Source organism: Pavona decussata, unplaced genomic scaffold, assembly GCF_977016875.1.
Source record: "Pavona decussata unplaced genomic scaffold, jaPavDecu1.1 SCAFFOLD_102, whole genome shotgun sequence".
NCBI lineage: Eukaryota > Metazoa > Cnidaria > Anthozoa > Scleractinia > Agariciidae > Pavona > Pavona decussata.
The window spans coordinates 7,949,942-7,962,430 of NW_028145517.1; the positions used below are offsets into that span (position 1 = coordinate 7,949,942).

The window sequence follows — 12,489 nt, forward strand, 5'->3', positions numbered from 1 at the left end:
AAGTGCATCGTACTCTTGTTTTTGCCACCATCTGAAACAGTATGCTCAATGTCGCTTTTACACAAAAATCCAAAAGATATATTTACTTTTAATTATTTTCTCCAACAGAAAACATTTTATGTCATTTTCTTTTGTTTCCTGCATTAAACCCTGACTGGCAGGTTGAATTTAAAACAATACTATGAAAGATTAAGTCTTTAACATTTCCTTCACCTGTAGTTCATTTGGTATTAAAGAATCCTTGGCTGGTTATCTGCAATTTTGATGGCTTGTTATCTGATGAGTGAATAATTTTACTTTTTCGCAAATTCTGTTTAAAATAATAAATTGTAAATGAAATATGACAATGATTCATTCAGCGTTGATGTAATTTATTTAATATTTGTTCTCTTTATGTACATATTGCAGTTTTGTTGTTCAAGGTGAATTTATAGTGCAATTTTTTCTGTATAATGAGACAATGCTTTTTTCAAATATTCCCAAATTGTTTATGTATACGGCGTTAGAATGTAAGCCTGCAATTACAGCCGCTTCTCATCACTCCTGGCCCCTGAGGGGCATTTCACAATAGCATTGTATAAATTTGTTTGTCTGAGTAATTATTTTTTAAAATATTATTAGTTACAATTTTAAGAAAAAGTTCCACCTGAATGAATTTATTTTCATTGTCTACTGTGAGTATGTAGACTACGGAAGCAACATCCAAGCATTATTAAATTTTATTTATCATTCAGATGTTGTGTTTAGCTTAAATATTAAATTTTTGGTGACCAAAAAATCAGAATAATTTATTATTCAACACATTGTAACATATTTGCCCGAATATGGTCTGTTGGTGCACTGAATATTTGTTGTCCATACACAACAAATATCCTGTATTATACATAATTTCATGTGCCAGGGAGAAAAATGGCAGAGCACTTTAAACAAGTAATGACCTTGAAAGATCGTCTTCAGCTTTCCTGCAATAAAACTGTGCTTTGTTATCAATGTGTTGAATAATAAAACAATTATCCTGCTCAATCTTGTGGAATATCTTCTGATTTTAGCCAACTCAGCCTATGTCCTGGTCGGCATATTATAAGGTGATATTCCATACAATTTTGCAGGATAATATTGTTGTTTAATATTGTGTACAAGTCAACCAAAAGATTCCCTTAGCACCAAGCAGCAGGTTATCATGACCACTGACAGTTGCAGTGATAACTGGCCAATGAATAAATTACCACAGTTTATTTAACCCAGCTATAAGTACTTTCCTTGTTGAACTAGCTTCTTCAAAGATAAAATGGCACCTCTGTAATGGTTCCTGGATACACTGAGCCAAACACATTCTGGATTTCCCAGCACAGTTGAGGCCAGCTTAGTTCTGTAAATGCAATTCCAATTTTTATCATACCATGTTCATTCACTTTAATCAAAGCATCCCAGTATTAACTGCCTTTTTTGTCAGGGACTATCATGTTTGCTATATAAAGGGAGCCATTGGAAATGTCTCAAGCCCTTCACCATGATTATAACAGCAAATTGGCACTCTACTGGTGCTATATATTTTCCCGGGGGGGGGGGGGGGGGGCCTATATGGCCTATATGGGGAAGCTTCGCCCAAAAGGGGTACCTTTTTCACGCTTCAGGTATATAAAAGGGTAGGGATTTCACGAGTCGAAGTATATGAAAGGTTAGGGAAATCTGTCATTTAGGTATTTAAAAGGGCCTTTCATTATTTTCCAATGGAAGGTATACAAAAGGGGTACCTTTTCTGCCAAACATGGTAAGGGTAAGGGGTCGGACCTCGAGGTGGAGCCTCCTCGTGTTAAATTTTTTTTAGTACCCCCCCCTCCCTCCCGGGATATTTTCCATCTGATTCATCTTCAAGAATACACGACTGATACTACATTCTTACATTACTAAGCCTTCAAGCAAAAGATGTGAAATATTATCTGCTTAGTATATCTTTCCTAACACCAGATGATTGTGTTAATAGCAACTACAAGTGTGAGCTGTTGTCTGAATAGTGTTCTCAGATTTGTATCACTTTAATACTGTCATGAACTCTTTTTACATTTTTGTTTGTAGACAACTATGGATCCCTCAAGAGCGATTCAACAGATGGTGCATGTGAGGCAGACAGAATTATTATTATTAATAGACCACAGACTCAGCAGTTCTGCAGCAACAAAATTAGGTGAGACTTGCATTGGGTTATTCCAGAAAAAATCCACACACCCCCAACGGATGGGGTCGTTTTTTAACCCCCCCTCTCACCTGGATTTCCTGAAGCACAAGACCCCCCCTCCTGTCTGGATTTCCAAAACAAAAGACCCCCCCTCCTGCCTGGATTTCCGGAAAAAAAATATTAGGCTTAAATTTAATTTATTTTTAATAGAAAATACGCACAATCACGTCTAGAAGATGTTCTTTTTTAATTTCTAAAACTTCTGCTAATATTAAAAACTCTATCGCGTGGAACTAAAAAAAGAAAGGAGCAACAATGCGAAAAAGCGAACGAGTTCATCCTTTGTGCCCAATGGAGAACACCCATGGAATCTTAAAACGGTACGCAGAAAACGCACTGGCTGCTTGTTCAACTGTGCTACGGACGATGGGACTTCAGAGAGGTTACCACCGTATATGTTGCAGGAACAAGTCCAAGAACTTTCTCCTTCTGTTGCTTTCGCAATAACTTGCGTTTCCAAAAGTTTTTTTGAGGTACAGATGGCTACAAGTTCCTCTTGAGTATTTTCGACGAAGAGGGAATGTTTGGACCAAAATTCTTTCGAATTATCTTCTTCAGCTAATTGCTCTGCATCCTTGCTTGCACAAGTAAAAAATTCTTCCGCCTGACGCAGTGGAATCCACGCTAAGAATGCAATGGCGAACGTGAAATTACACAACGGTGGTGCACTGGGTCTGGTACGAGTAGAAATGTGTCAGGCGTTTCAAACTCTTCGTTGCAACAATGTTGCGATGGCTCGTTCTTTACTATCTTGTTGTTCGCGTTTTCTGCTATAAAAGGACCTGTGAAGGAACTTAGATTATCATTTATTTTAGGTGAGAAATATGTGAACAAAATATTTCTATTATTTTCAGGGTCTGAGAGCGCTAAAGTGTCACCGAACCAAACGTTCGAATCGCGTGAACTATCGGTCGAAATGACTCCTGCAGAAGACTTTCTTAAGTTCAACCCCCCCTCCCGCCTGGATTTCCAGAGTCTTTGACCCCCCCTCCAGTGAGAATTTCCAGAATCCCATCCGTCGGGGAGGTGTGGATTTTTTCTGGAATAACCCATTTTGAAGAACAGTGTTTAAACTGCAAAAAGAGGTGACAATTCGATTTTGTACACACTTTGGAGGATCCTACTGAGTATTCCAAAAAAAATTGTCTTCTGTATATATTGTTATTATTTAGTGGTATTGCCTTTAGTTAGATAATTGAAACATGGCATGTGTTGATGATTTCTTCACAGCACTGCCAAGTACAACTTCTTGACATTTCTTCCCAAGTTTCTCTTGGAACAGTTTAGTCGATATTCCAATGTATTCTTCTTATTTATTGCCCTTTTACAGGTAAGTGAAATTTAATCTTTTTAAAATGTTAGTAATTAAAAATTTTTTGTCTATGTTGGAACCCTAGCTTTGGTGAAAGCTTTCATACAGAACATACGTCAACAATTTTCAACTGCAGCTGTTTTATAAGCTCTTTTGTGATCAAAATATATTGAACTTAATAAAATTGTTGAATGTGTTGTTCCAGAAAATCTTTCTATCCCCCTTACTCCTCCCATGGAAGGGAATTTTTTATGCCCCCTCCCCCCCCCCCCAGTTAGCCTACATGTACCTCTCCAAAAATTCCAATTTAACTTCATCTATTTCTTTAAAATTTTTTACCTTTGAGGATCCCCACCCCCTTTGACTATCCAAACCTTCTGTAGAAGGAGGGGTTGGGGAATACTTAGCAATTGTCTTATAATATTTGTTTGTTGTTTACAGCAAATAGATGATGTGTCACCCACTGGACGTTACACGACAGCTGTCCCTCTGCTGTTTGTTCTTTCGTGTTCAGCTGTGAAAGAGATTATTGAAGATTATGTGAGTCACAGGTTTTGAAAAACTTGTAAAAGATTCATGTTTAGGATTTAAATATTCTAGCTACATGTATCTAATGCCAGGAAGTGCCAAAGCATGTTGCACACAGTCTAACTGAAAATATATGAAAAAGTTAAATGAATAAAATGAAATAAATGAAAGACTTTGTTGCTAGTGATAATGACCAGATCTGTCAAATAGTTTTAGAGTTGACAAGTCCTTGGAGATTTTAAACAGGGCAAGTGATAACTTGAGGACAAAAATCACTTTGCTCGTCTGTAAACTTGCAACTAAACCTGGTGATCATAACATGTACATTAAGACTCAAACTTAATTCTTTTTCAAATTCAGTGAGGAAGTAATCCCATAAATGAGATATGCATCTGTAGCAGAATAGAAAATATTGTCATCCAATTTTATCACAAAACCATTGAATGTATCTTCCAAAGCCCTTTCACTCATTACAGTTAATATTTTTTAAAACAAGTCTTGATTTGTTATCATGCTGATTAGAGTTTTTCAAGTTTTTTAATGTAATTTCATTTGGATAACTTCGTAATGGAACAGTTTGGGTTTATTTAAATTTACAGTTTGACCTTGTCATTCAATTCATCTGTTAACTACACTGTATTCGTCTTTTTTCAGAAAAGACATCAAGCTGATGATCAGGTTAACAATCGTAGAGTTAAAGGTCAGTGAATACAGTGCTGTGAATCAACCTGAAGAAACCTTAGTTAGCTTAGTTTCCTTTACAACTTTCATTTTGCCAAACCTTTTAAACTGGCAATTGATCAGATTCATCAATCGTCAATGAGACATTTGGAATCTTAGTGTCCTTGTGTTTGCAGAATAGATATTAAAAAGTTTTCCTTGTCCCAAAACATGGATTTCTTTACCAAAATTTAAGTGGGCAGTCATGCATTCGCATTCACTAATGACTGATTAAAACACTTCTAAGAGACATTAAGACAAGCAGGATGAAATCCATGCATAGCTTGTTTTAATCTCTCCCTGACAATGGCTTTTTTATATGTTTTTTTTTTTTACAAAAGATTCTGGAGTGAATTTCAATCATACTAAACATCGCTGCAAAGCATTATTTTTTTATTTACTATGTTAATGATTCTCTTGGTGATTTGCATTTATCAAATGTAATTTATACTTCATCGATTTTCATGTAAATTTTTTTTCTCTTTGCAATTTCTCAGGGGAGATAATAAAGTAAATAGAAATTAACTAAAATAAATTAAGTTTATACTATTAATAATAAAATTAAGGTTACCAATAAACTGATCTGTAATTTTGATTTTCACATTCTTCTTAATTTTAGTTTTAAGAGATAATACCATGCAGTCATTACTGTGGACTGAGGTGAGAACTCACACTACATCACCATAAGCGCTGTAAGGTAGCTCTAGTCATGACATGTTACAGCCACACATGGTATAGAGTTCTGTCTTTACAGCCAGAGGTGTTAAATAGCACTTATCCTCCAACTCATGCCTGATCAGGCACAATGCAAGCTTGTTCTTAAAGTTAGAAAATGTGATATTTTGTTTGGTCCACTCTAAACACCCTTGAGCACTTGACTGTATGAAACACCCCTGGCTTCTTTGGGCTGGAAAAAAATTTTGATAGGGATATGAATTTCTTTTTTGACTTTTTTTTTCCTTTCTGAGCTACCTACCTTTAAAACATAGTTCATGAATATACAAACATACTCTAAAATACAGTAAGCAGCCTTGACAAGGGCAGCTTATGTTCAGAAGATCTTTATTATTAGAAGAATTTCAAGGTTTGATATTTGGCGCCAACTGATGGACTTACACAAGGGTGGGAAGCTTAGTTTTGGGAACCTTATACTCACTATAATTAAAGGTCCAAAATTTCTCCAAAAAATACTCTTTTTTAGCCTACATATTTGTTATCATGTTAGAACTTTTGTTAAGCTTAAAATGGAGAGGAAAGGAAGTCATTTCAAACATCACTTAACAGTTGGTTCAACTTTTAGGCTAAAACCTAAATCTTGTTGGGCAAATTCAAACCCTAAAATCACAACATACACTGTAAATATGGAACTGCAGTTCTGACACAATTTTTAACCGGTCTGTATTCATGTCAAATTAAAGCAAATTTACAGAAATGTGGATTCCAAGGCCAAATGGTCACTTGCGCTCTTTAGCATAAGGTCCTCAAAATGAGTAGTCTACTCACAGCAAGGTTAAAATGCTCCATCAGTCAGTCCGCTGTTAAGTGTAATATTCTCGGTTTTCACTGTCACGCCATCGAAAAAAAAAAATCAAAACCATTCCATGAATGAAGTCAAGAAACTGACAGGGTGTAGAGGATAAATAAATAAGGCATCTGTCTAAGTGTCAGGTCTGTGCGGCTTTCCGTGCTCGAGTTATTGGACAAAACGTTCCACATAAATTTATAGAGCTTAGTATGGAGACGCCATGTTTGTGTCCCTCTGAGGGGCACAAACATGGCGGCCGGAAATACAAAAAAACATCTGGAGTTCACTTTTGCCAGAAAAGAGGTTTGCTTGCCCTTGTGAATTTTCGAATGTTTAGATTAATACTTCTCCTCAAACTTAAATTGTTTAGAATGCGGAAAATCACCCGAAGAATCATTTTTAAGATATGGAAAAGCTCTGTCACGGCCGTCCTCCTTATGTCACGCACGATGGAAACTCGGAAATTGAAACTGTTCTTTTTCAAAAGGAAGCACGACATCGAGCTAAGAAATTGTGAACAGACATATTTTTAGGTAATCTTTCCTTGAATGAAGGTAAAAATTTTGTAGGCCTCCCAGTTTTGAATTCTAGAATTTGGTGACGTCACGTGAAAACCAAGAATTAAACCCAACCAAATACCTAAGACCTAAATGAGAACTAAGTGTTTGTTAGCTCAAAATCTTAAAATTTCTGACCTTTTGCAGGTTCAGGTTGGAGATATTGTGAAGGTTGTAAATGGACAGTTCTTCCCTGCTGATCTCATTTTACTTTCATCAAGGTAAGTATCATATTTTTATGAATCAAAGAATATGAATGAATTCCCTGTTGTTTCGAGAAACTTTTATTCTAGCTGTCTTCTTTGAAGAAATGTTTAAATTATTGGTTATGGTGAGCAAAAAGGAAGCAGCCCAAGGCATATTTGTGTGTAGTAGTCAGAGTGTGACTTGACTTCAGTGTGGTATGAACAATGCAGAGAAACCAAAACCTTGGATACATCTGAAATCTGGAGGTGTCTTCATTTGTGCCAATCCCTCCTCCTCCCCAAATTATCATCAACCCTCTCTCTCTACTCCCCAAAAATGTCCCAAACAATCTGTACCCCATACACTGACCTTTTCCTGGAGAGATCAGCCAATTTCCTTAATTGATATTTTCTGTAAATATCTGTCACAGACTGGAAGAAAGAAAGAGATGCACCCAGGAACCCAAACGCGAGTTTGAAAAACTGAAATTTTGTAGTTTTGGGAAGATTTCAAGTAAAAATGTTACTTTATTGTAGAGAAAAGATCAAAACTAGTTTTTTACATGGGAGATTTCATGACCTATAAAGGAGTGTAGTAGATTTGTTCCATATCTGGGAGACTCCTGGCCGGAAAATCCAGGAGAGTTGGTATAATTACTTGACAATGGTTTTTGTCCTTGTATTGATAGTGAGCCTATGGGCATGTGTTATATAGAGACTTCAAATCTGGATGGAGAAACTAATTTAAAGATCAGGCAGGTGTGTATCTGTGAAATGTTCACTTGCATTATTAGACCACTCATTCAAGGATTATAAGAAGACTGAGGTTTTTAGCAACTTTTGAAAATGTTATGGCAATCAAACTGCTTTGATGTTAAAAAAAGAAAACAAAAGAAGAAGTACTGAAAGTACAATGTAACACTCTCCTTCTGAAAGTCAGGGTAAAGTTTTGTGGTTTTTGTCAAATCTCAATAGTTTAGTGATTCCCAGCAAGTGACAACCACTCCAAAAGCAGGCAAACCTCAAAATTATCTTACATATTAGTAAGTTTAACTTATTCACCAAAAAAAAAATGTTGTGTGCCTGTTTGCAAGCGGTTGCGGAAAACTCTTCTTAAAAAAGACACGGTAATCAGCCAAAAAAAACCCTCAAAAACGGTAACTCAGTTGACACTTGACTTTACCAAAAAAATCACCACAAAAACCGTCTCAACCAAAAAACATCTCGCACACGTGACAATAGTACGCAAAAATTACTTACAAAACTCAAAATGCTTACGATAATTCAAATGTGTCTATGCGTGCGCGCACTCTATCCGCATGCACGCCAGTTAGTGTTCTGTCTTCTTAACAGTGCCCGTGGAATACCACCATCTGTTTTCCATTGTATGTATAGCAACTAGCTTAACTGTGGTTCCTTCATTGCTATACATCTATATTGTTCTTGGCAAAGGTTGCCCATCTCACCATGGATGCTAATACTGGTGCAGATTTTTATAAAGAAAGATTTTAATACTCAATTTAAAGGGCAACATATTGTAAAGAAGCATTGAGCATCATTTCATGATATACTTCATTTAATTTTTGTTTTCCCACAGGCCTTACCCCTTACAGCTAAAATGACATCTCTCCTTGAAGTTCGCTGCATGCAAGTAAGTCGGATTTTATTTTAGAATTAGCTAAATTTTCAAATTGAAAGTTTCACTCAAGAACATGTTTTTGTTACTTACAGGGACGTGTGGAATGTGAAGGGCCAAATAATCGACTTTACGACTTTGTTGGAAACATTACCCTCCAAACTCAAAAGTAAGTACTGTACTCCATCAATACTGGTCATGTGCACCCAAGTCCTGTGTGTCAAAGGTTATTCTAGATTTAGTTGATCCCTGCCAGTCAACAAAATAATTTCCACTGACTTCTAGCTGTGCCCATAGGTTTATTGTCGTTGTTTGAGTTTCATGAACATTCCAAGTTGCCAATGTGGTTTATATGACTTAATTTTGCAAAATGTTGCCTATTGATAAATTATTAATTTCTCCCCCCCCCCCCCTCACAACCACTTTGAGGATCCCCTGCCCACCCCACTTCTTACCCCACCAATAGATGTGATTGTCCTGTCTCCTTTTCTCACGGTGTACAAGCCTTTCCCACCCCTCTTACCCCACCCCAACTCCAACACTTGACTGCTAATATAGGATAGTTGCAGCCGTGGTTTATTATGTCTTAAGTTTTCAGACAGTTCCCATTATATCTGTGCCATATAAAGGCAGTGATGGTGCAGTGGTGAGATCACTCACTGCCCACCGAACGTGGCCCTTGACGACCTATGGTTATGAATTTTCCGCAGTAATTTTTTTTTTTTGCAAAATAGTTAATGTTTAATTAATTAAATTACATAATTATGCTCTTTTGTGGTTTTAGGTCAGTCCCATTAGGGCCAGATCAGGTCTTGCTAAGGGGGGCACATTTAAGAAACACACAGTGGATATTTGGTAAGCACTGCAACAACTGTTAACTTTTTGATTTTTGGGACTTTTAGTAACTACTCAGACAGGTTGAACTGCTTTTCATGCATGTTTATAAGTTTATTTGTCGGAATAAAGTTTCCATTAACCATTTAATTAAGTAATTGAAATGTCTCACATCTTGCTAATCAAATACCCTGGGCATGTCCTCAGTTGAAAGAGTGTCCACAAATTAAAATTAATTTCACCATCAAAGCTAATTTGCTTCTAAGCCAGGTGTACTTCATTCCAGCCACATACAGGCATTATCATCTGCTTTACAGTCACCTGATAAGGTCTATTTATGTACATTTACTTCAATGATAACGTACAATAAAATATTATAATCAGGAACCCAACAGCACATTGTCTTTTCAAAGGTCTTGTTGTGTACACTGGACATGACTCTAAACTTATGCAGGTATGTAGTCAGCAAGAGTGTGATATTGTTGAATTTTCAAGTTTTTCAACCAAACATTCAACTTGGGGTGGCAAAAAAACTTCACTTGCTGGCATTTAAAACAGGATACAGGAGAAAGAGTGGGTGGGGGGAGGGCTAGGGGGTAGGGGGGGGGGGGGGGCTCTGGAAGTAGCATCTGCTACAGCCTATGGGCCTTTTTAAATTTCTACCAAACAAGATAGATTGTGCAGTTCCAGAAAAAAATCCATACCCACCCCATAGAAGGTCATTGGAAATTCCTAGGGGGAGGGGGATCTTAATAGTCAAAATTTTAGAAGCAAAATATGAAGCTTTACTGGAATTTCCTGGGGGTATGGGGGGGGGGGGTGCAAAGCAAAAAACCTTCTGTGGGGGGAGTATCGGTGTTTTCTGGAACTGCACATTGAATGACCTGGAAGAAAACAGGTGCAAGTGACAATTTGGTCTTGGAATTCCAAATTTCTTTAAATTTGCTCTAATTTGGCATACATACAGACTGATTACTGTGTCAGAAACATAGTCCTGTAGTTACATTGTGATGTAAGGTCTTGAATTCAACCAGCAAGCTTATGACTTTAGCCTAAACACTGAACCAACTGTCAAGTGATGTTTGAAATTTAAAGGGAAACAAAAGTTCTAATGCGATAGCAAGTCTGAAGGCAAAGGAAAGCAGTTTTTAGAGAAATGTAGATTCTCATGGCAAATCATCACTTTGCTCTTTTCTTCCACTGGCCCCTTCAGTTATATTTTCTCAGAGCCACCAAAAATTAATAAACTGTTGTATGCATTTCTATCCTTTCAGCATATCATATTATATGCATTTTGTTTTGGCCAGGAAGGTCCCCTCTTAAGTCTATAGTGGCCTGTCTCTGTACTTAAATTATGCTTGTCATTTATGACAAGTAAATATTGTTTTATATCTGTCAAAGCCACATGAATAGAACAAAACAAATAGTAATGTCTGGACCGTGCAATTTTCACCAATAATGATACTTTTTGACTGACAATGTAGTTACTACTGTCGTGACTATTTCGTGTACATGTAAAACTGCAAATAACTTGCTCAGTACTGTGCTCTGTTTATAATATTCAATTAGTTAATAGTTTGAACACTGATTTGTTTAAAAACAAAATGTTTTCTTGCTATACAGAATTCCACTGCAGCTCCAATCAAGAGGTCAAATGTGGACCACACCACCAACATTCAGATCTTGTTCCTGTTTGGTCTGCTTCTTGTCTTGGCTCTGTGTAGCACTATTGGCTTTAAGATATGGACAGGTCTGTGTTTTCACTCACTGATTGAAAACTGTAAAAGGTTTATAATATTGAGAATGATGTATTATTCAGTTATAACACAGGCAAACTCGGAAAAAGAAATTCTGAGTGCTCCTATCAGGAGTCGACCCTAAGACCTTCCGATTACTGGTTCAGATGCTCTACTGCTGAGCTACAGGAGACTCGTGGGAGCTAACGCCATTAAACTTGAGGTTCATGGGACAAACATCCTGCATACTGCTAGGATTGGAATGTCAATGAGTGGCATATACACAAATTACGGATAGAAATGTGGTGTAATATTTTTTTTATTTCTTTTTTAATATAAATAATTTGAATAATACATCATTCTCAGTTGTTCACCTGGCTTAAAATTTTACATCACATTTCCTTTCATTGCATTTATAATATTATTAATGATAATTATGTTTACTTAGTAAACACTCATTTTATGTAGTCAATCTTCTGTATGCCTTGCATAGGTTTAACCAATGTTTAAAACTGATATTTTCAGACAATCACAAAGACACTGACTGGTATCTTGGGTATTCCGGTAAGTTGCAGAACCTGTTGTGTTTCTTAGACAGAAATTACAGGCTGTTGATAAATGTATTTAGTCAGAGGAAAGTCTGTTCTACTGACACCCAAAACTGATTCTGCCTTGAATATTACTTGACTAAGAATCCTACATTGATGTGTATTTTATCTTGCAGGTAAAAGAGCACAGAACCTTGGCATGTCATTCCTGACGTTTATCATTCTGTATAACAACCTTATACCAATCAGCTTGACTGTTACTCTTGAGGTACATGTATAGTCAGATCAAAATACTTACCGATGTCACTCATTTCTTTTTTATATTAGGTGAGATACAGTAGGTCTACCAGGTTATGCAGGAGTCTCTCAGATATGGAGCGAATCTTCTGGTCACCAAACCTTCCCAGATAAAGCAACTTTTGATCTTTTCTCTACAGTAAATTATGATTTCTACCAGACCTTTCCAAGATTTTGGTTTTTCAAATCTACATTGTGGTTCCTGGGTGCATTTTCTTGTAGCTTTCACCAAATGAATATAATAAGCGGATGTTACAGAAACTAAGGGAAAGAGGGTGTGGAGTTGGTTGATTTTGGCCATTTTTCTTGGGGGGGGGGGGGTAGGTCGACTTGGGACCTTTTGGGGAGAGGGGTGGGTTGATGTTGGTGGTTGGG

General features: G+C 36.8%; 1 protein-coding gene across 2 annotated transcripts in view; it reads left to right on the top strand.

Annotated features, from left to right (window-relative positions):
- LOC146472069 (phospholipid-transporting ATPase IA-like) overlaps positions 1-12,489 on the top strand; it is a 32,541-nt gene that overhangs the window by 3,190 nt on the left and 16,862 nt on the right. For both annotated transcript variants that reach the window (XM_085120620.1, XM_085120621.1), the window contains exons 2-15: positions 2,077-2,185; positions 3,467-3,566; positions 3,990-4,088; positions 4,731-4,776; positions 5,416-5,456; positions 7,026-7,099; positions 7,753-7,822; positions 8,661-8,714; positions 8,795-8,868; positions 9,484-9,554; positions 9,947-9,987; positions 11,157-11,283; positions 11,795-11,833; positions 11,994-12,085. In XM_085120620.1, coding sequence (XP_084976746.1) covers positions 2,077-2,185; positions 3,467-3,566; positions 3,990-4,088; positions 4,731-4,776; positions 5,416-5,456; positions 7,026-7,099; positions 7,753-7,822; positions 8,661-8,714; positions 8,795-8,868; positions 9,484-9,554; positions 9,947-9,987; positions 11,157-11,283; positions 11,795-11,833; positions 11,994-12,085 — 1,037 coding nt within the window. The remainder of the gene's footprint in view (positions 1-2,076; positions 2,186-3,466; positions 3,567-3,989; positions 4,089-4,730; positions 4,777-5,415; positions 5,457-7,025; positions 7,100-7,752; positions 7,823-8,660; positions 8,715-8,794; positions 8,869-9,483; positions 9,555-9,946; positions 9,988-11,156; positions 11,284-11,794; positions 11,834-11,993; positions 12,086-12,489) is intronic.